At 44.2% G+C, this 21,684-nt stretch overlaps 1 protein-coding gene across 1 annotated transcript in view; it reads right to left on the minus strand.

The window, feature by feature from the left end:
* The window catches only part of chd7 (chromodomain helicase DNA binding protein 7), a 73,794-nt gene that overhangs the window by 41,769 nt on the left and 10,341 nt on the right, over positions 1-21,684 (minus strand). The window contains exons 2-4 of the mRNA XM_042428027.1: positions 8,744-10,326; positions 7,840-8,159; positions 1,402-1,886 (exon numbers count right to left, since the gene is read on the minus strand). Coding sequence (XP_042283961.1) covers positions 1,402-1,886; positions 7,840-8,159; positions 8,744-10,205 — 2,267 coding nt within the window. The 5' untranslated portion in view covers positions 10,206-10,326. The remainder of the gene's footprint in view (positions 1-1,401; positions 1,887-7,839; positions 8,160-8,743; positions 10,327-21,684) is intronic.

The raw sequence follows: 21,684 nt of genomic DNA on the forward strand, positions 1-21,684 counted from the left end.
GCTGAAGATTGAACTCATTTGATCTCTCTATCTGCTTGATATAGACTATAAATACATATAACTGAATGGAGGAAACGGTGTTTAATAGTCAACAAATCTCATAAAAAGCCCAAAACCAATGAATCCATCTACTAACAAGTACTGTGTGTGTTTCCAAAGTCTGATATATCTTATTCCTCTGTGCTGCAGAGCATAGTTGTCCAAAAACTGTTAAAAACACATCAATTCCTTCATTACCACTTCATGACTCACACACACACACACACCGTATTGCTGCCAGAAATACACACTAGAGCACAAAGTATCGATTAATCCACAGCTGAAAATAGTCCCCAACAAATGCACCGTTTTCTCCTGTTTGAGGAACACTGACTAAAAACTACAGTGACCAGCTGTTTTAGGAAATGTGTTTTTTTTTTTAGTAAAGTGAAACTATAAATTCTGTGAGCTGTTTGAAAGATTCACATCTTCTGTAGGAAGCGATGGGCTTGGGACTGAGTGTCAGAGAGAGTAGGGAAGCTCACACAAGTGGACGCACTGATTTGACGGGTGATTTCTGGATCTTTACACATCATGGTGATGATATTGCCAAATGGCAAAAGCGTCCTTGACTCATTCAGAGACTGCAAACTGGAATTTGAGGGTGATACATTATGTGTAATGGTAATGTTGTCAATTCTTGTAAAAAAAAAGTCATTTCCAGTAGGTTAGCAGACAATGTGCTGACTGAATACATGTTACTTTCCACCTGACCTTCAAAACTAAGCTGACGGTAGTTTTAACCCTGTTGATCAGTATCTATAGAAGAAAATGTGATTGATCTTCAGATCTGTCTGTAGCACCACTAGCTCAATGCTTCACTAAGCCCTGTGATCACTAACTCACACGCACACACGCACACACACACTCTGTGGCAGCCGGCTGTGTCGCAGCTCAGAGGTTGTGACCTTTTCTGTTCCCCCTGGTTGGTCACATGAGTGATGGATCCTGTGTGTGTGTTTGTCTTTTTTGTACAAGCTAGCGTGTATGTTTATTGAAGTCTTTCAGTAGCTGACATTGAAAAGTACAATTTGAAAGAATGTCTTTGCTGTACCAAACAGCTTACACCTTTGGAATATTTATAAGAAATTGTACAGACACAGTCGACATCAACAGATAGCTGCCTGTGTCTTGTTTGATTCATTTCTGTTTCAACGTGCGTACATGTGGAACTGAAAACATCACACTTCCACTTAGTGGCTACGGGGCCAAATGTGTCTTTAGGACTTTATGGTTCTGTGGGCATCAATGTTAACACCAGCTGCTGTGGAAGTTTAACTTTGATCTGGTAGTTGACACATGTTGTGTGGAGCTTCGGTCCACACAAACATACGCGTAGGTGTGTGTAAATGCTGCTCCTACCTGGTTTTCTTGGGGGTCTTGGTTTTGGGCGTGGAGCTCTTGGCTTTCTTCTCCTTGGGCTCCTTGGGCTCTTTGGGGGTCTTGGGTGTTTTGGGTGTTTTGGGCGTTTTCGGGGTCTTGGGCTCTTTGGGCTCCTTGCCCTCTGCCTTCTCCTTTGGTTTCTTTTTCCGCTTTTTCTTCTCCTCCAACGGTGGCGAACTTCCCTCTACAATTCCTGTGCCAGCGACCTGTTCGCCCGCATCACTTCCTGTGCCGGGAAATTCTGACTTTACGTCTTCATCTCCTCCGTCTCTTGCCGTCTTTCTCCCTCCCTCTTCTTCTTCTCCGTCCACCGCTTTTGCTTTCTTCTTTTTCTTCTTTTTTGGCTTGGTCTCCTGGTCGCTGGGCTGCTCTGTGCTGATAGGCTGGCCAGGGGCACCAGCTCCAACTGTCGGCCTGTCAGGAACCATCATTGAGGCATCGCCTGACGGGTCCGTGGGGGAATGCTGGGGGGGGGGCGAGGGAGAAACATATCAGTTAATTTCAGTTATTCAGCAAATTTAAAAATCACGCTTAAAAAAGAAAATGTTTCCTTATCTAATGAATAATGAAAATTAAATGAGGTTTGTGCACAAACACTGTAAAACACATTAAAGTTTGTGCAGCCAGTGTTGGCCAAGTAGCAGCGCAGAAAGCATGAAAACAGACAAGTCATCTCATATTTCTACTGCTGAAATGATTAGTCACTGGACAGAAAAGTCACTGAGCCAATGCTGGTAATCAAATATAATAAATAACCTGCAAAAATGTTGAACGTACACTGGTTGCTGCTGCTTAAATCTGACAATTTGCTGCTGCATTTGATCTGATTATTAAGGGAATATATTTGGACTGTTGGTCAGACAGAGCAAGTTGTTTGTTTGGAGATGTCATCTTGGGCTCTGGGAAGTTGTGATTGGCATTTTTCATTGTTTTATGAGTTTTCATAGACTCAACAATTGATCAATTAATCGCGAAATCAACCAACAGACTAATCAACAGTGAAAATCATTATTTGAAGACCTACATTTTGGTTTGAAAACAAATAACTAAACTAAGGCTAAATTAGGGCTGCTAATAACGATTTTCTTTATTAATTAACCTAGCGATTTTTTGTGGATTTATTAATAAATCGGTCTACAAAATGTCATAAATTTCTTGTTTTGTTCGACCAAGAGCCCAACAGATACTGTTAAAGCAAAAAACAACAACAAACAAAAAAAGATTCAGAGTGGACGAGCCGGAACCAGATCATTTTTGACATTTTTGCTAAAAAAAAAACCAAACATTTACTTGACAATCAAACTGATTAATTTTCTATTTCTGTCAATTAATTGTTCTGGCTCTAAAGTAGGTCACATCAAATACAGATCAGTGTGCACACTTTCTGCTAGTGTTTTGCTTCAACACTAGTTTAGCCATGCCAGCCTGTCAGTCAATACCGCTATATTCTCTGCAGGGTGGGGGTTAAATTTGCCAGTAATGGCGGACTACAGAGTACACTACACTACAGAGAGAGTGTGAAGAGGGGATCCATCCATCCATCCATCAATGCAATGCACATGGCTACCATCTCCTCCCTCTCCTCTCTTCAGGACTCCCTGTTGCTACAGTTTCCTCCCCCCTCCTGCCTGCTGCTCCAGCATGCTAACCTTAGTAAACAAACTGGCTGACACCTCATTTTTCCTCCTCCTTTGCTCTCCTGCAGACTAAATCCCCTCTCCTTTCTCCTTCTCCCTCCACTTCCTCCTCCTCATTGCTCCCAAGTAAGCTTTCTGTGACAGGAAACTGGTTACCAGCTGTTGGGAGCCTCTCCAGCTGCCTCTCCTCCCTCTCCCTCTTTTCCATCCCTCCCTCCCTCCCTCTTTCTCTCTCTCTCCAGCTGCTCAGGGTCCCAGTAGCAGATGGGAAATCAGGCATCATGACACGAATAAATTATCTCCATACTTCAAAAAGGCGCAGCGAGGGAGTGTGTGTGTGTGTGTCATACGAGAGAGAGGGAGAGAGTATGCCTTGGAGAGTGTGTGTATGTGCATGTGTAACGCACGTGTGCACTTCTGCGTGTGTCAAAGTGTGTCAACAAGGTGTGTGAGAGCATCAGCAAGTTTATAGCAAAATGCCACGGCAGCAGCTCCCCTCTGTGTACACACACACACACACACGTTTAGTATAGCGTGGTTGTGTTCACATGGTGGAGGAAAAAAGAGTTGGGGTGCTATCACTTAAAGTCCACTTGCGTCAGGAGAATGCTAATGCACACATACACACACACACAAAACTGCTGCAAGGTCACGCATCACACAAACCTCTGCACGCATGCACACAAACACCTGCTGACACACACGTAAACTGAGCCATTTAGACACACAAATGGGGGGGTGGGGGGAGAGACAGCTAGGGGAGACAGAGATGGAGAGAGTGAGAGAGACAATCACAGAGGGAAAGAAAGAGAGAGGGAGAAAGAGAGAAAGAGAGAGAGAGAGAGAGAGAGAGATGGGGGGGGGAGACACGGTGCCAAGAGATAAATCTGTCCTCCTGCCAAGCTTCCCAGATAATCAATCACACGAATGACAATGGAGACACACACACACACACACACAGTGTATACACAAACAATCTCACACACGCCCAAGTCCTGCGTCAGGTCGACTGTTCTTCAGGGCAAATTTAGCTCACTGGTTTGAATCCAGTGCTTCATCAAGAACGGACAAATATCGTCGTTCCACTATCAAAACAGGTTGTGATAATCTCACTGATAAAGTGACTTTAATAAAAAAGATCCGTAAAGAACTTGACAGAACGGCTGCGCGGCTAATGTGCTGGACTGGAGAGGAGATGAAGGGTGTTGAGTTTCATCTCTCGGAGGATAGAGGCAGGATAGGAGGAGGAGGAAAGGGGGGAGTGAAGAGGCTGAAGGAGGAGACAGAGGGTTAACTCTACCGGGCAGAAACACTTAAGACCCCTGAGGATGGTGTGAAAGGAAATCCTTTTGTCATCGTTCAGCTTCTCTCCTTGCTCTATGCATCCATTCCTCCACCTATCCCAAACTGACAGCTGCTCATTGCCTCCCCTCATTCAGCAGGTAACTGTATAGTTAGCCACACAGTCATTTATTATAAAAGGAAGACCAGACCTATTTTCAGACCTATGTTTGTTTTGCCACTTCCTACTGTGTACACACTCTGATGCAAGACCCACGTTTCTTATCAATGATCTGATTTTATAAGAATCTGTTTCTGGTAATATTATTCAAGTAACAAACCATGTGTGTTGAAAGCAAAAAAACACCTTTATTTTGAGCACTGGCTGCAATAAACGGTAACTTTGTGATTCTTATGTTAAAAAAAAAAAAAAAAAAGTAACAGATATAAATACTCCATGTTGCCATGCAGAAGTTCAAAGTTCATGCATTACCGTGCTGCCAGTAAATGATCTGTAATTTTAAATGGACTTCCTCAAATGTATGAGATCATTTGTGCAGTAGATTACAATTTACTGCATCACTGCCGTCCTTTGTGAAGCTTGGCTACACTTTTGAACACCAGCTTTGTTCAGTCATAGGTTGATGGATACTGAGCGTGCAATGACACAAGTAGGCCCCAACACCATTTTTCAGGGGTTGATAAGCTTAATTGAAGAGCATGTTTCTTGACAAATCCCTCATTTCTTGAAATCCATCTCTGGTTTAGAGCATGAATGTGAGGAGAACTGGCATCTCTGCCCGTAACTACAATGGAATTAAAGAACATCACAGAGGCGGAGTGGCGTGGTAGCATGTTTCCTAGCTGTCCTTTAACTTTAACAAATGTCCACAATCGTTTCTTTAAATTTACTGCTTTCATTTTGTCACTATCTCACTCCCCTAGGCCTGACAAGTGCTCCACAAGTGCACTTTAGCTATACAGTACATATACAGGTCAAGTTTTACTTTGATACTTATCACTGTAGCACAATAAAATCTCCATTTAAGTCTAAGAGGAGGTCAACAATTGATCACTTGATAGGATGAATTCCATCATCATTTTCTTAATCAATTTTGAAAGCTCAGATATATCCTATATAAAGTTCAAGTAAGAGTGAACATGTCATCTCTCTTTGATTAAGTGTCAAAGTATCATTCGGGGATGCATGCACGGAAGGAAGCGCCTCGTCTTTGTTCAGACACTGCAGCAGCAGCAGCAGCAGTAGCAGCAGCAGTTGCATGCCTCAGCTCTTCAGGCAGGTGAGGTGGGTTTTCTATAAAAATCACTCAGCCACCAAAACCAAGATGAATCAGCTTGCTGAAAAACTAGCTTGGCAAGGTGACCACATTGGTGCTCGTATAATATGTCCTAAAAGGATGATGAAGTGTGTCGTCTTTCACAGCAAGGAATGCGGCTGAACTGATCTGCTGTGGTTCTCTAAAAAGTGATGATCACTTTATTTTATATTTCCATCGACCTGACAGGACTGAGGACATGTCGTTTCTATCCGCTGACGGACAGGTAGACCAACTGGGCTAAACCTGAGCAAAAACGGGAGATAAAGAGGAGAAATCTGCACAAACAAGGAATGATACAACTTAAACATTAGGGAGGCATTTCCTAGAAGCTGCAGAACGGCGGCGAGCTGGATGGTATAGCAGCTCCCTGACAGCGTGCATGAGCGGGGGAGGGGCGAGACAGGCATGTTATATGTCAACTAGAGTGCTGCACGCAACACTGTGTGTGCGTGCGTGTGTGTGTGTGTGATGTAGAATAAAGGTCACAGCGCAGCACTCTGCCGGAGCTGTGACCTTGAGCTGCTGACGAAGGCACGCGCATGTGTGTGTGTGCATGTGTAATAACCATGCTTACTGAACAGATGGAGCTTAGAGTACCAGACATACAGTCATCATGACTGACTGACCGGCTTGGGGTGGGTGTGTGTGGGTGTGTGTGTGTGTGTCCGTCTTTCTAACAAGTGCATCATGAGGCACAGAAAGAACTCCTTTCCTGCGCCGCAGACACACACCACTCCGAGTACTCTGTTAGCTAGGCTATCCTATTTGCCCGGGCACATTTGCCATCCCATTCCAGACCACACTAACCCAAGCCACACGGTTGGTGTGTGTGTGTGTGTTGGAGTGAGAGAGTGACTGTGTGTGTGTAGCGACGGGGGCTGCCGGCCTGAAGCTAGAGTCAGGATGGCGCATGCAGCGCGCCCAGGCGAGGAGCGGGGCTCACCAGTCAACCTGGCATCTAGGTCAGGAGTGCTGGATAAATTAAGTGTGACGGCTGAAATGTCAACCACAAAACGCAGCCATGCAGGCTTGGGGGTGGGGTGGGGGGTGTTAAGCGAGGAGAGGAGAGTAGTGTGAACGAGAATGGAAGAGAAAAGGGGGACGGGATCTGTGTGTGTGTGTGTGTGTGTGTGTGTGTGTGTGGCCACAGGGCTGCTATTGTGTGTGAATGGGTCAGTGGAGAAAGGGGGCTTTGAGCAACAAAACAAGCTAATGGAAGCCAGGGGCACGTGACGCAAGCAGCGGCGACAGTGCACGCTCACACACACACACAAACATGGAGGTTGCCATTGAGAACTGCTAACCTCTTCCCACCAGCCCTCCCTTTCTCCTTGTCTCCTTCGCTAGAGATCCTGGACTCCCTCTCTTGAGATCTTTGCTTGTTTTCCCACTTCTTTCCTCTTAAGAGTTCTCCCCCTCCCCCAATCTCTTAATCACCCACCCAGCTTTTTTTTCTTCCTCACTGTCTCCCTCTTTTCCAAAACTGTCTGTCTCTCTGAACATCCGGCTACACAACATTAGCTAAGAGATGACACCCCTGAAATGGATAAGACAAACAGAGAGAGAGACAGGGAGAGAGAGAGAGAGAGAGCGGAAAGAGAGGAGACGGGGAGGAGGGAGAGACAGGAAGGGAGGTTTCCTCTAAAGAGGAGGGGGTGCTGTGGGAGCAAGAGGGAGGAGAGATTATGCTGGTGGCGCCTCTGTGTGTGTGTGTGCGTGTGTGTTTGTGTGTGTGTGTGTATTGCGCACGTGTCTCAGGATATGCAGCTCACAGGAAACAAACAGCTGCAAAAATCCATTTCCCCACACACAGACACACACACACACGGAAACAACCACACACAAGGCCGACAGCAGAAGACACAAAAGGCAAGAAACACACAGTGATATGAACAGACACACACACACACACACACACACACACACACACAAAACCCCACTGAACCAGTGCCCGATGTGCTGCTGTGTTCTCAAATGTCATGTACACACACATTTTTGCACACACACACACAGCACACTTCCCTTACACTCCAAACACACACATTCCCCCACCCACATGAAAATAAACATTCACATGAAAACAAATGCATATAGTCTTGATCTTTCTCACACACAGAGCGTTGCTGCCACATCAAAGCGTTTGTTTGACGGATACTCACCTGAACATGAGGCACTTTCTGTGGGGTGAGAGGGGGTGAGGAGAGCGGGTGGGAGGCGGGAGGCGCCCATGGGTGGGAGGCCTGGTTGGGGGGAGGGGGCGTGCTCTGCAGGTGGTGGGGGTGCGGGGGCAGGTGTGTGTGCTGCGTCTGAGCGTTCTGGGTGGGTGGTACTAAGCCCTGGTTCGGAGGCGGGGCTCCGTGCTGACTGACAGGCGGACCCTGGAAACCCATGGGAGCGGGCTGCCCACTTCGAGAGGCTTGCTGCTGGGCCTGGAGCAGACGCTGGTCTCCCCCCTGGCTTACTGGGCCTTCGTGAGGCCCTGGGAGCAGAAACAGTGACAGGACAACAGGATCGTTATTGTCTGAGTGTATGACGCCAACGGCCATGTGTTTTCCTCACCAAGCTTCTAAAAGCCAATGCCAATTTTCTTTTTCAGTGTTTTTCAGTGTTTCAATGCCCGGAACTATCAAAGAAGATACAATGCAACAGTGGACACAGTAACTAGCTGCAGTTAGTTAATTTTATGGAACGAGTAGAACAAATATGCCATTGAAACCCGCTCAGTATAAAAAGAAAATAAAAATAGCAACAAACAATAAAGGGACACACAAGGACTAAAACATTTTCTAATAATATGTGCAAAGTTTGGTAGGTCTGAAATACACTCTGTCCATATTTCCACTGCTATAAACATACAGCAGAAAAGAAAAAAAAAAACACACTGGATGCGACATGCAGATGTCGTGTACACAACCATCTGTCTAATCCATAGTTACAATAACTGTCCTGTTCTGTGTTTGTTTACATGCTACATGTAGGATATGGAGAACAGCAAATGTCGAAAGTTTATAAAATGCCTGATTTGATGAAAATAAAGTGAGCAACCAACTGTCCTGAGCTTACCTTGCGGTGGCTGGAGCTGAGGCCTATTTGGGCCCATTTGTGGACCACGCTGCGGCCCCATGCCAGGGTACATCTGCCCTGCATTGGGGGGCATGTTGTGGGCCTGCTGGTGTTGGGGGTGTTGGGCAGAAAGAGGGGTTTGGGGAGTTCGCTGAGGATGGGTGATAGTATTGGGTGGAGTCTGCAGGGCTGTGTACCCTGCAACCTCTGTGGGCCCAGCTAGTCCTGCGCTAGGGGGTCTGCCCTGCTGGGGAGGAGGGGTTGGGGTTCCCAAAACCCGCATGGGGGACATGGATGAGGGGGAGGGGTAGGATCCCTGAGCTGGGGGGGCAAGGTGGGACTGGGGCTGGCTTTGGGGCTGGGGTAGATTCTGGGGATGGTTGAGGGGGTGCATAGGCTGGCCCTGCTGCCCTGCCTGCTGCTGCATCGGGGCAGAACGGGTCTGATGGGGTTGGTGTGTTGGTCCAGGGGGGTATCGCTGCCCCTGTTGCCCAGTGGCTGGGCCTGATCCCTGGTTAAACCTCTGGCCAAGCTGCCCTGGTCCCATAGCCTGGCTGGTGTTAGCACTGACGTTAGCATTAGCACCCTGGCCAATCCCAGATCCCATGGCTCCATACTGGGCCTGATAGCCAGGGTACTGGCCACCCCCAAACCCTGCCATGCCCTGTTGGTGCTGGTGGGGGTGTGGAGGCTGTCGGGAGGGGGAGTGTGGGTATCGGGGTGTGTGGCCCATGTTAGGGTAGCCCTGGGGTTGTGGCTGGGGCTGAGGGTTTCTCATTTGGGCTCCCCCCATTCCTACATGTCCCAGGTAGTGAGATGGGTCCTGAGCAGAAGGGGGTGCCATACTCTGTGGAGGGTAGTGTTGGTTCATGCGAGCTGCATTGGGTGTAGGTGGTCCCTGCATCCCGCCATAGTTGCCTTGAGACATCTGGTAGCCTCCCATCTGGTTGGGGGCTCCCCCTGGTTGTGTTGGAGGCTGCTGATAAGCTGGTCTGCTCTGCTGCTGTTGTTGGCCCCAAACGCCACCCCCACCCGCTCCTCCCCCAGCATCGCCTGGGTACCCATGGTGGGGGTTGCTAGAACTAGCTGGGTTATTATGGTAGTGGGAAGCCATGCCATTCATGGCTGCGGTAACATTTGGCGGGCCCTGGCTAGGACCATTCTGGGCCATCATTCGTCCTCCAGGAGCACCAGGTTGATCATAGCCTGCATAGGGGCCATGGTCATACATTTGCCCCAATTTAGGCTGCGCTGGGCCAGATCCAGCACCATGGAGCATCCCCTGGTGGTAACCCCTGTTCCCCTGGTGCTCATGGTTAAGGGAGGGATTAGTCTGCTGGGGTAGAGGGTTGGACTGGCCAGGGGCAGGCGGCTGAGGAAAGCAGTCTCCTAAACCATCTAATCCATCTGAGAACAGCCCTGCATCGTCCCCGAATAAACTCAACATCCCTGGGTCCGCCATGGCTGGGTGGAGGGCCCACAGATGGAGGGGACTGGATGGAGGGAGGTGTGCTGTGCAGTGAGAAGCTAATCAGCTAGCTGCTAATTTGAAGCTTGTTACTCCATGGTCCTCATTCAAGTCCCTGGAGAGACAGAGGGAGGGGAAGATAAAGAACAGAACAGAGACGAAGGAGGGGGAGGAAGAAAGAGAAACACTGGAATTAGTGCAGGTACACATGAGAGCAAAAGGCTGCTGTGTGCTGCAAATGAAGAGCTGCTCTGAAAGCTCCTTGATAACTGTTTCTGCATCTGAATATTTCTGTAACTGTCCGCAATTTCCCAGGTCTGCTCATGCATTACAGGGCATCTGCTACCAATGAGATGAAACAAGCAGCATTTACTGTTAAAGGCCCCATGAAATGAAGACATTTTCCCAGTTTTAATTCAGTGTCCCTGTGTTAATTGTTCATTTATCGCTTGCCAAATATGTGTAAAAATCAGTATCAGAGTATTTTTACATCGAAATCCCTGTCTTCTCTCTTCCGGTAAAATGGTTTCAAATGTATGATGACTCATCCTGCACTCAGGGGCGTTTACAAAAATCCATCTTCATAAAAGTTCATCCTCAAAAGATCATCAAATGTGACTTTGGGCAAGTAGCTAGCCACACCCATCACATAAAACCACACTTCACTTTCTGTGTGTCGTAGTGGATGACAGAGCAATATGAAGAGAGATAGGAAGAGATGTGTGTATGGATATCAGTAGGCAAAAACTTTCATTTCCAAAACATTAAGGCTGAGGTCTAATTCATTCATCTTTCCCTCCTGATCTTACAACAGGTGAAGAGGTGTGTGGAGCCAACAGTCTTCTGTGGCTCATTTTTCTCTGCAGCTCTGTATTGGTCTAAACTCTAAAAGCCTCACCCACTTTTTAGCGGTCCAATCAAATGCAAAGGATTTGCTTTAAATGCCCCTTGTAACTGTACACAGCTCAAATATTCCGTTTCAATGGCAAATGTGCAGAGGCTAAAGATGCTCTAACTTACATTTCATGGGGCCTTTAATTTGACCACATTTAAGCATTCTTTTGTAACTAAGGGGCTGAAAAGGTAACTGGTAAATCTGTTATGGCAAATTTCTTGCTGAAAATGTAGCAATATGCTAAGTTTACCTACAGGCATATTGCCTGAGCAAAAATAGTGTGTGCTTTACCAATAGTGGCATGCACAGAACCATGACACTCTGAATAACAATTCTCTTTGGTTGATGTATATGGATATCATGTATATTTATATCAGCAGTATTGGCGGTGATGTTTGAATAGTGATAGTGTTTTCATACAGATAGTTAACGATAAGCTCTATATTTTTATTCTGGGACTCCACTAGAGTAGCTTTGCATTATTCACAGTTCAAAAAACTTGTTATTTATCTTATACTGGCCCTTTATGCAGTGCCTCAGTTCAGCCTCTGTCTCTAACAAGCAGTCTTAGCCCCTGTCTCTTTAAGGCTCCCCTTCCAATGAATCCGCTTTGTTCTGATTGGCCAACTTTCCGGAAGCCTGCCAAGGGGGAACTGTATCAGAGTCCTGTTAAGTTACCCCTGATACAAACCCAACATTTCCTGCTTTATTGCTTCATATGAAAAGCTTTTAAATTACTAAATAATGGGACTTTTATTGTGAAGAATTTACAGGGAAATGATATGTGTTCCAAACTTAATTAGCAGAGCTTCATTAGCGGCGCTAAAAATTAATCGACACAACAGGATATGGAGATATTCAGGGCTCTCTGTTCAGCAGATCAGTTAGAAATAATGCAGGGAGGAATAGTACAAGCAGAAATGGTCACAGTGATGATGATGTTTGATGAGGAGCTGCAGATGACCAGCACATCTCCAACAGGTTAACTATTTATTTTACTTTGCCATGCTGTGTCATGGAAAAACACTCAGTGTGCCAGCTCGACACTCAGCACTCATGGCTCAGAGTGTCTACCCCCAAAACAATGGAAATCAAGTTAGCAGCTATAAGTCAATAGTACAATTATAAGGATTCATTAGTTATATACAAAACCTATTACATTGTCTATAGCTTATGGAGTAACTTGCTTTATCACCAAATGGTTACTTGAATTTTCTCAAATCAAGTGGTTAAAAATCCTGAGAGGACCTTAGCAACAGACAACAAGACACTGCGTCGGTATCTCACTGGTTGGGCTACATTTCATGTAGATACAATCAGTCCAAAGGTTTGTGGTTATGCTTAGTAATAAAACAAGATATGTCACCAATACAGCCCTTCATAGGAAATTATCACAATTTGATGATATCGGTCAGCAAAATCCCAAGTATATAGTTTCTCCAAAGCACTCAGTCCTGATCAGATGGTGCGTCAAGCTAATTTAAACATTTCAGCAGCCTTATTAGCTGCTGAGAGGAGGTGCAGCGGATTAACTTACATGTTTAGAAAGTTAATCAGTTGTAACCACCCCTGAAAAAATATGCACCCATTGAGAAAAAAACAAAACAAAACAAAAAAAAAAAAAAAACACACACATTCAGATACCCCAAAACACACACTTCATCCCCCCAAACCCCTCCCCCACCTCCATTTTACTACCAAACAAAAGAACTTCTTTCTTTTCCAACACACACTCGGGAGTCATTGAGTGTGTGTGTGTATGTGTGTGTGTAAGAACAAAAGGACCCAGCAGATGCAACTCTGTTTGAACGGCAGCAGCTGCCATCCAGCCAGCCAACAGGCAAGATAGCTTTTCTGAACACTAGTCGGTCACTCACTAAACAGTTTAAACTACTCAGTCAGGCCTGGCAGATGTGCTAAGATGAGGAGTTAGGCACCTGCTACCTTTTTAACCTCTGTGTGTATTGATCGCATAAGCAAAATAAACATGCATACAACAAGCTCAATTTATTATTAATAAAAACAGCCATATTTGTATGTAAAAAAAAAAAAAAAAAAAAAAAAAAAAAATCAGAAAAACTGAGGACTCCATAGGTGTGTGAACACAAACATTTGAGGGACTGGATGGCCAACCCGACACTCAAGATCTGCCTGAGTGAGAGGGTGAAGGTGGGTGGATCTAAGCATGCATGAATGAGTGTGTGTAGGCTGTATCAGAGGACGGGACAGGGAGGAGGTGGGGGAGGTTTGCTTGTTGCTTCCATGCGGTGCAGAAAAACACCCAAGCCAACTTCTACCGCTACAGAGTTCCCCTCCCCCATTCACCTCATTTCTTACCTCCTCCACACTCTATTCCCCCCTCCCACTGATTTTCCTCATCCACTTATTGGTTCATTACAGAGCCCAGCAGGTATCAGAGACAAAACGTTTGATTATTTCTTCACACAAAACAGGATGCAGGAATAAAATAACTAGATTGTGGCTCAAAAATTACTTAAATTCATCCATTCAAACTAGGTTAACAATGTTATGATACTGTGGCAGCAGGAACAGAAGCTACAGGTTGTTGTGGCTTGGTTGGTATGATAAGTTACAGAGGAGCATGTGTTTAGCGGCAGGCTAACAGCTGTGTTTGAGTGTAGAGCCTGCTGGGACCTATCCCAGCATGCACTGGGTGAGAGGTGGGGTACATCCTGGACAGTTTGCTAGTTTATCACCAGGATATAAGTATCTCACAGTCATATTAATGGTTTTGTAATGCAGAAAATAACTGGGGCTGTACCCGAACCACAGTTTTAAAAGTCACTAGTTTGGGCCAAATATTTGACTTTTTGGGGGGCCATGTGGCTGCTGACAGTGCTGACAACAACAGAGGACAAAGTGCACCAGTGTCTGGTTCAAAAGCAGTTTAGCTGCCTTCAACGTTCAGCACCAGGGTCGAGAGCTTTGAAGCAGCAAACGGAAGCGAGTTGCGCAAGTCAATTAATTTTGCAGTTAGGTAATGATTCGACTGACAAAATGAGGCTGGACTAGGGGGCTTCTTGACTGATTATTTGAATCATCAACTTTTAGGGGGCAGGCCTAAAAATAACAGACGACTGATGAGACAACTGCTAGATTCTGCATGGCAGTGTAGCAGTATTGTTGGTGCCTGTGTTTGTCAGAATTATGAGCATATTTTACATAAACCCTGCTGCTTCCTGTCACAAGGCAGATGTTTTCTCTTTAGATTTACTCAACAGGATAAAAATGTTGGAACTGATTTGTCCATCAGCCTTTCATTCCTTCCACCATCTGCTATTGCCAGACACTGAAACTTTAAAATCTACCTTGCTGTCTTAGGTAACCAAGAAAACAAAAAAATATGAGAATACTGGACACATTTCCATAAAATGTCTCATTAGTAAAGATCACAGAAAAGGCAGATTGGAGTGATGTTCTTGAATCTATTGAGCAACCACTGAGCAGGGTATCATTTCTGAATGGATTCAAGTAATTTAACATTTTTAGTTAACAATAACTGAGACCAAACCATTCCTCGGCTAATGCTAGTCGCTATTAGCCCAAATGGTCCCTTCTGAAATTTAAAAAAGTAACTAGTGTATCAACATCATACCTGCTGTTCAAAGTTCCAGGTGACAACAAAGAGCATTGAGTCAGTAGTAAGCCAACAATCAACATTAGCATGACAGAGGACTACAGTAAAGCAGCCTTCTTTCAGGCCACTTCAGGCCTTCTGCTGGCAGCCTCCACAAAGCCTGATGGGAGCATCCACTCTTGTTGTGTAAATAGCTGTTAACAAGCCCTTTCCTCCATGTGTCTGTACCATAAACAAGCTGCCAACACAAAGACAAGAGACAGGTGCTGCTCAACTTTTTACTATATTATAGACAGCGACAGGCAAGGACAAGCGAGGCATGCAGAGACACTCATCTATACATTTCTTTGTTATTCTGAACACGTCAATAGTATGAAAGCCAAGTAGACAAAAATCACTGTATTCTCCACAGTAGCAGGTTGCCTAAAGGGTCAGAGCTACAGCCACGCTCACATAGAACGATGTTTCATTTAATGAATAATTTGTGCAAATCACCAGTGAATCAGTGGTTCTGTACATTTTGAGCATGAATACACGACCAAGATGTCCAACATTTGGACTCATCAAGTCACAACATATGACAATTATATTTATAAGGGTGACAGTTCATCAGAATGAATACTTCCACTGCTTCTGCAAGTCATTCTGCGACACGTGGATTAGCAGGGAGACCTGCTGCACCAAACCAAGCGCCCCCAGTGTTTCAACTTGTACTGGTAAATAGATCTGAAACTAATGTTTATTTTCATTATGATTAATCTCTTGATTAATCAATTAGTCGTTTGATCCATAAAATGTCAGAAAACGGTAATAAAAAAAATGTTGATCATTGTTTACCAAGTTGACTCAAATGTCTTGTTTTGTCCACGACCCAAAGATATTCAGTTTACTGCCACAGCAGACTGAAGACACCAGAAAATATTCATATTTAAGATGCTGGAAACAGAGAATTTGGACTTTTTCCCTCTTAAAAAATTACACATAACTAATAGTTGGAGATGAATTTAATAGTTGGCAACTAATTGATTAATTGTTGCAGCTCAACCAGTTAATGACAAGACTGTTACACCATGTGACTTCACTGTGTTACTGTGTGATAGAATAGCAGCACTGTGGAAATAAAAGCTTTGGATAACATACAGGTGTAACTTTTATTTCCCTCACAATTGTGACAAAAAAAAAAAAAAATAGTATAACAATTCTATGTGAAACTTAGTACACAAACTGTTCATTTTCACCAGCAGAAAACCATTTGAATTAAAAGTTTATAGAAGTTATACAGATCAACTTTATCTGCATATCAACATCACTTTTGACCTGACACAGTTTGATAAGTGCAATTTTGTATTTTTAAACTCTGGGTAAGCTATGTGCCCATCCCGTAAGTTTGTACATAAAAGGAGTAATCACACCTATATACCATCTTCACTGGATCACTGCTTTCCTTTGTGAATTTGCCATATTGCTTACACTATATTGTTACACTTGCATTGACATATGCGTACGTGTGATGTAGGCCTAGACGGAAGCACAGGAGGTTCATCCTTTGTGTTTAGGAGACAATTTAGAGAATCCTCAACTCCTCTTATTCCTTTTAAACCATGATTTAAGGCTGCAACTGACAATTATTTCCCATATCAGTCTACAGGTTCTTTTTTAGTTAATCATAGAACATTAGAAAATAATGACCTAACTATTTGGCAGCCCAACAGAAGCTAACAGCCTCGAAACAGTTAAAGCAGCACTTCAGCTGTTGCCATTAGGAAACCTGTATATAGCTACTAGATCACAGTAGTGTGAACAGCAGCTATGAAACACCGTAGTTACATCACTACAGGAAAAAAAAAGTTTCTGCATTTGAGTGTGTGTATGTGTGTGTGTGGTGGGGGGTTAGGTGGGAGTAATGACTGTAATTTCACATCCTTTGCAGCAAGCTACTACTACGAATGCAACTGATTTCCTGTCAACTCTGTCAGACGCACATTAAATTAGAAATTCTACAATGCAGAATAAATGGAGCTGTATAAGCACTTGCTGGCTGCTGTGCGTGCGTGTGTGTGTGTGTGTGCGTGTGTGTGTGGCAGCCTTGGGACTTTCGTCAGATCACAGCTCCAGTTAAAAGTGGGGAGGCAAGAAAATTCTTTCCTCCACTCATCCTCCTAGTTTTTTTTTTTGTCTGGCCTTTAGAAGTTAGCCTCCCACAAGATAACACTCGTCTGCACCCTGGACACTACTGGATACATTTCCTCTGCACTTCACCTCTTTGCTCTTGCCTTTTTTTATCCTGTTCATCCCTCTATTCCTGAGTGAAACCTCCTTCAGTCTAACAGTCACGGAAAAGACGAGCCTTCTACTTTCTTCAGTCCCCCTCCCCTTCTTAAACTTTCTGTGCCACTTCCTCTGCCATTTCAGTCTCAGCTCTCTCGAGTCTCTTTCTCGCAGTGAACACACACACACACACTAGGGTTGAGCCGATGGACGATATCGACCACTGAGCCCTCTACCGTAGTAACATCATGATTTAAAAGCCCCCCCCCGCCCTACACCAACAACAGGGCACACCCTGCCACAAAAAAACTACCACACACGCTGCCACACCGGGCCACACACAGTGGCCAAGTGGAGATTGAGAATAGCCACAGACACTGGAATATATATTTATTTGACGGGATGGTGTACACGCAAATGGTTGTGAAGATTCGTCGTCTGTCCATCTTTTGTGTGTATTACATTAGTTCAAATCCTGCACACCACTTCACAAGTGTCTCTTAGTTCTCCTCCTTTGTTTGGCCAAAAGCCATATCAGAAGTATGTAAAAAATTATATGACCTTTACAGGAGTAGCCCATAACATGACCTCCCCCCTCCCACACACACACCGAGAGCATGGTCCACCATTTGACTGTGGGCATTATCATATGCCAATTCAGTAGTCATCGCACCCTAACACACACACACACACGCACACACATACACACACATTTGGCATTGAGGCCCAGCTGTCACTCTAGAGGGAATTAGGTGAACGGTCAGTGTGCCGCTTTAGATGCCAAATCTCGTCAAAGGATGAGGCATTTAGCCCACCACGCTCTCCTCCCCTCCCCCTGCTGTAACACACATGTGCTGAGGAGTGGAGGAGGTGAGACTGTGTTCATACTACGGCAGCGTTCACTCTGACATCATGCATGCAGCAGGGATGCCACGGTAGACGGGTCTGGCAAAAAAAACAAAACAAAAAAAAAACATGAATTCTGGCTCAACTTTTGCCATAGCGCTATGGGAACATAAACTGCTGGCCAATCAAATACATTCAATGCCGGGTGCTGTTCACCACGGAAGCATGGAGATAAAGGAGCGAAGCATTTCTGCACTCATTCCTTTCTCCGAGTTGTAAAATTCTGCCTCAAAAGGAGCATAAAATTCATGGCTCATATTTTATTTTCTCACTGCTACCTGTAGCAGCACACCAACACAGCCCCTTGTAGTTTTTTGACTCAGTCCAAACATGTGAAGTGATTCAGACATATTAAAAAGCCAAATTTGTTGCTGTGATCGCTCATTTTGTACATAAATATTGTCGATTGCAGTGCAAGTCGTCAGACGACTTCACTACCGATAAATAGTGTTGTGACTGACAGTTTCAGAGCAGCAGCACAGAAAAATACTACTCACTTTGGCAAGTATTAATGAGCCACAACTGAGTTAATATTTACTGTTTGTGCAGATATCTGACAACAGAAACAAACACAATTCAAATGCCACCGCAGAGCTGAAATTATTAGTAGATTAAATGATGAGTTGATGGACAGAAAGTTAATCAGAAACTATTTTAATAATCAAGTCATCATTTAAGTAATCATTTTAGTCTGGTTCGGACAAAAACAATCTGTACATGTCAACTTAAGAAATGCCAACCACATTTCTTAAAGCTTACTACTTTCTGACATTTTATAGACTAAATGGTTTATCAGTTAATTAGGAAAATAATCTTTAGTTGCAGCTCTATTACCGATCGCTGCCTGCCGCTTTTATCTTTAGCATGAGTTTCAATAACAGATAGTTAACATTAATATGTGTTATCAGCATTACGGCATGAGCGCCTATCATACAGTCCTCGACAAATTCATTGAACCATCGAGTGACATAGAAAGAAAGAGATAATGACACAACTGAGAAGTTGTGCTCACTTATGTGGCTTCACAAGACCACACGGATGTTTATCAGTGTTTTCAGAGGTGGCAGTCTGTACGAGCTCGTGCTTACCAACAACAAGGTCAGTCTGAAGGGAGATGATGACACACGCACAAAAAATCCAGCTTCATCACGCCTGTGAGAAACCCATTCCTCATCTCCATTATTAGTGGTGCACCCATAACGCTTTCTCAGAAGTGACTCCAAGTTCATCATTAAGTGGATCTTACAATGCTGAGTCATTTATACTGTTGTCACCAGATGACAAACTTACAGAAGTGGATATTCCTATGATGATATAGGATTAGAATGCATTTATACATAACTGTAACATATGTAACTTATAATTTATGTTGCAAGAGATTCTTCCTCATCGAACTGAAATAACTACATTCAATATAGAGAAATAGAAAGAGCGTGTGTGGCAAAGGGGGAAGCACCAAGTGACAGCCTGTTCGTATGAAACAAACTATTTGCCTCTTAGTGTTTGAAGACATGCCGCAATATCGGAGTTGGATGAAATTGAACATGTTTAGAGAAATGTCTAAAGTATGCCTGAATAAAAGGTCATAACACTGAATGCTGGCTGAATAAAAGAGGATGTTGCTTAACAAAGGGAGATATTTTATTCTTGAAGGGGAACAAAAATCTATCAAAAAATAACCCAAAGACATTTATCTTTCTGTAGGTTAAAAAAAAAAAAAAAAAAGTACATAGAGCAATAATGTGTTTATGTTATCTGGACATCAGGTCATAAATGCAAGCTGCTAACTTGGGCTACTGGTAATTCCCGGGTAAGCAAACAAGTATCAGGACTTCGACCTTGAAGTGGCTGACAGTTTAAACAAAGTGAGGAGAAATATAAAAAGGGTTTGGTTATGTCACAGCTGGAGGCGGGCACATAAGCCTGTGAGTCCAACAACATAATTAACAGCTCCACGAGTTCCATCTCACCTGAAACCACATGTAATCATTGAGTGGCTCTAACACGTTCAGTTTCAGCCGACTTGATAAGTGAACTGGCAATCACCAGCCAGGCTCAGGAATTCACACTGACTGTGCAGCTCTGTCAAACCACAATTATTGAGGCCATCCGTTCAGCCAGACCGAAACCGCAGAATATCACTGCCAACTTAGTGCAACTCAACGGCCTCTCGGGCAGCCGGCAGTGTCACACAATTACTCACTGTAGTGCATTACAGACAGGCCTTCATTTAACAGAAGCTCTGATGAAAACATAGTCATCAATGCCCAACCCCGCCACACAGTTCTTCTCTTATTTTAACAGATAAATACACTTAGAGGTAGGTTTCAAAATACTGAAATCGACAGAGGTCTATGACGCAGAGAGATGTCAGACTTTGGCTGCACAGACATGAACTGTTAGCAATTAAATATAGGTTTTGATGTTTTGTCTGTGTCAAAGAGTGCCAAGAGTCTCCAAGTTTTCAGTCCAACCAATCCCTGCATCAGGTGATGTAACTTGGTAAGTTCCTCCAGTCTGACTGGAGGTGTGTTAGACGGTGACGTCAACCAGTGTAAACTTTGGTGGAAGTGAAAACCCGCAGGCACACAGCCCTGTGCAGCAGCAAACATCTTTTTTTTCCTGCTGTAAACATTTATAAAGCCTGTGTCAAATATCATTTCTGCAGTCTGAGAAATGCGGTGGCCAATTCAGATGTCAGATTGCAACACACACACACGTCACAATCAGCAAAACAGCTCCAAATCACTCAGTGTATGCAGAGTTAGTGTGCAGGAAAAGAAGGAAGAAGCGGGAGAGATTAGCCAACAGCGGCTCAACGCGGTCCTGTCTGCGCCAGGGCTGGACAGTGCGACATGCCGCACGTGCTACGAAAAAAAATCGGTCTGTTTGATGAATGAATTTACTACAGTAGCACCCGTGCAATGACATCAATATCTGCACAAGTCTTCATTCAAATGCTACCAAAATTGACATCCTTTAGATACTAGACACCACATGTTTCAATTAGTGTTCAGAGGTGGTGAGTCCGCAGTGATATGTTCAGTGTCTTACTGTAATTTGTACTGTCAGCACATTTTGTATCTCAACCAATTTTCGAGCAAATTTCACCAAAATCTTTGACAATACACCCGTGAAAAGCTGGTTGATACGTGATTTTTTTCAGAATTGTAGCCAACAGTTAGATTGTTGTGATTTTTTTAAGTTTATGCTCATGTTTGGCCCGTGTCATTTTGTTCCTTCAAAGAAGTCGCATGACTAAGCATGTCAATGATGGCTGACAGTGTAAATCACCTCACCTGAGGATTCAAGGTCCTGGATTGGTGATCAAGTCCTTGCCTACTCTTCAAGCTTTTCAAGCTCTCTTCCTCTCTAAAACCGTGCATTGTGCTTGAACTCCGACGTTTGCGGCTATGTTTAAGGTTAGGACTTTGTGTGCCCTGTACACAACATTAATGTCCTTTTCCAGTCACATACCTGTTTAAAGAGATGAACTGTACTACTTGTGGTTGTTTTTAAGAGATGGTAATAGATGTTTTATACTTGTACTACAATTTTGTGGCCTGTGCTACAAAACTATCGACCTCTGTAGCACCATTACTACGTGCAAAAAAAAAAAAAAAAAGTCAACGTGCAGCCCTGTGTGCTGTCGACAGTTTGGCAGCTAAACTGTCTGTAGCCTCCAGGCTCTACTACAGGAAATCTCTGCCATGTCAACAACACCATGTTTCCTCTGAGACACAGACAGGCAGACGCACACAGACAAACAAAACCAAGCAAAAGAAACAAACTGCACCGCAAGCTTA

Source organism: Thunnus maccoyii, chromosome 12, assembly GCF_910596095.1.
Source record: "Thunnus maccoyii chromosome 12, fThuMac1.1, whole genome shotgun sequence".
Taxonomy (NCBI): Eukaryota; Metazoa; Chordata; class Actinopteri; order Scombriformes; family Scombridae; genus Thunnus; species Thunnus maccoyii.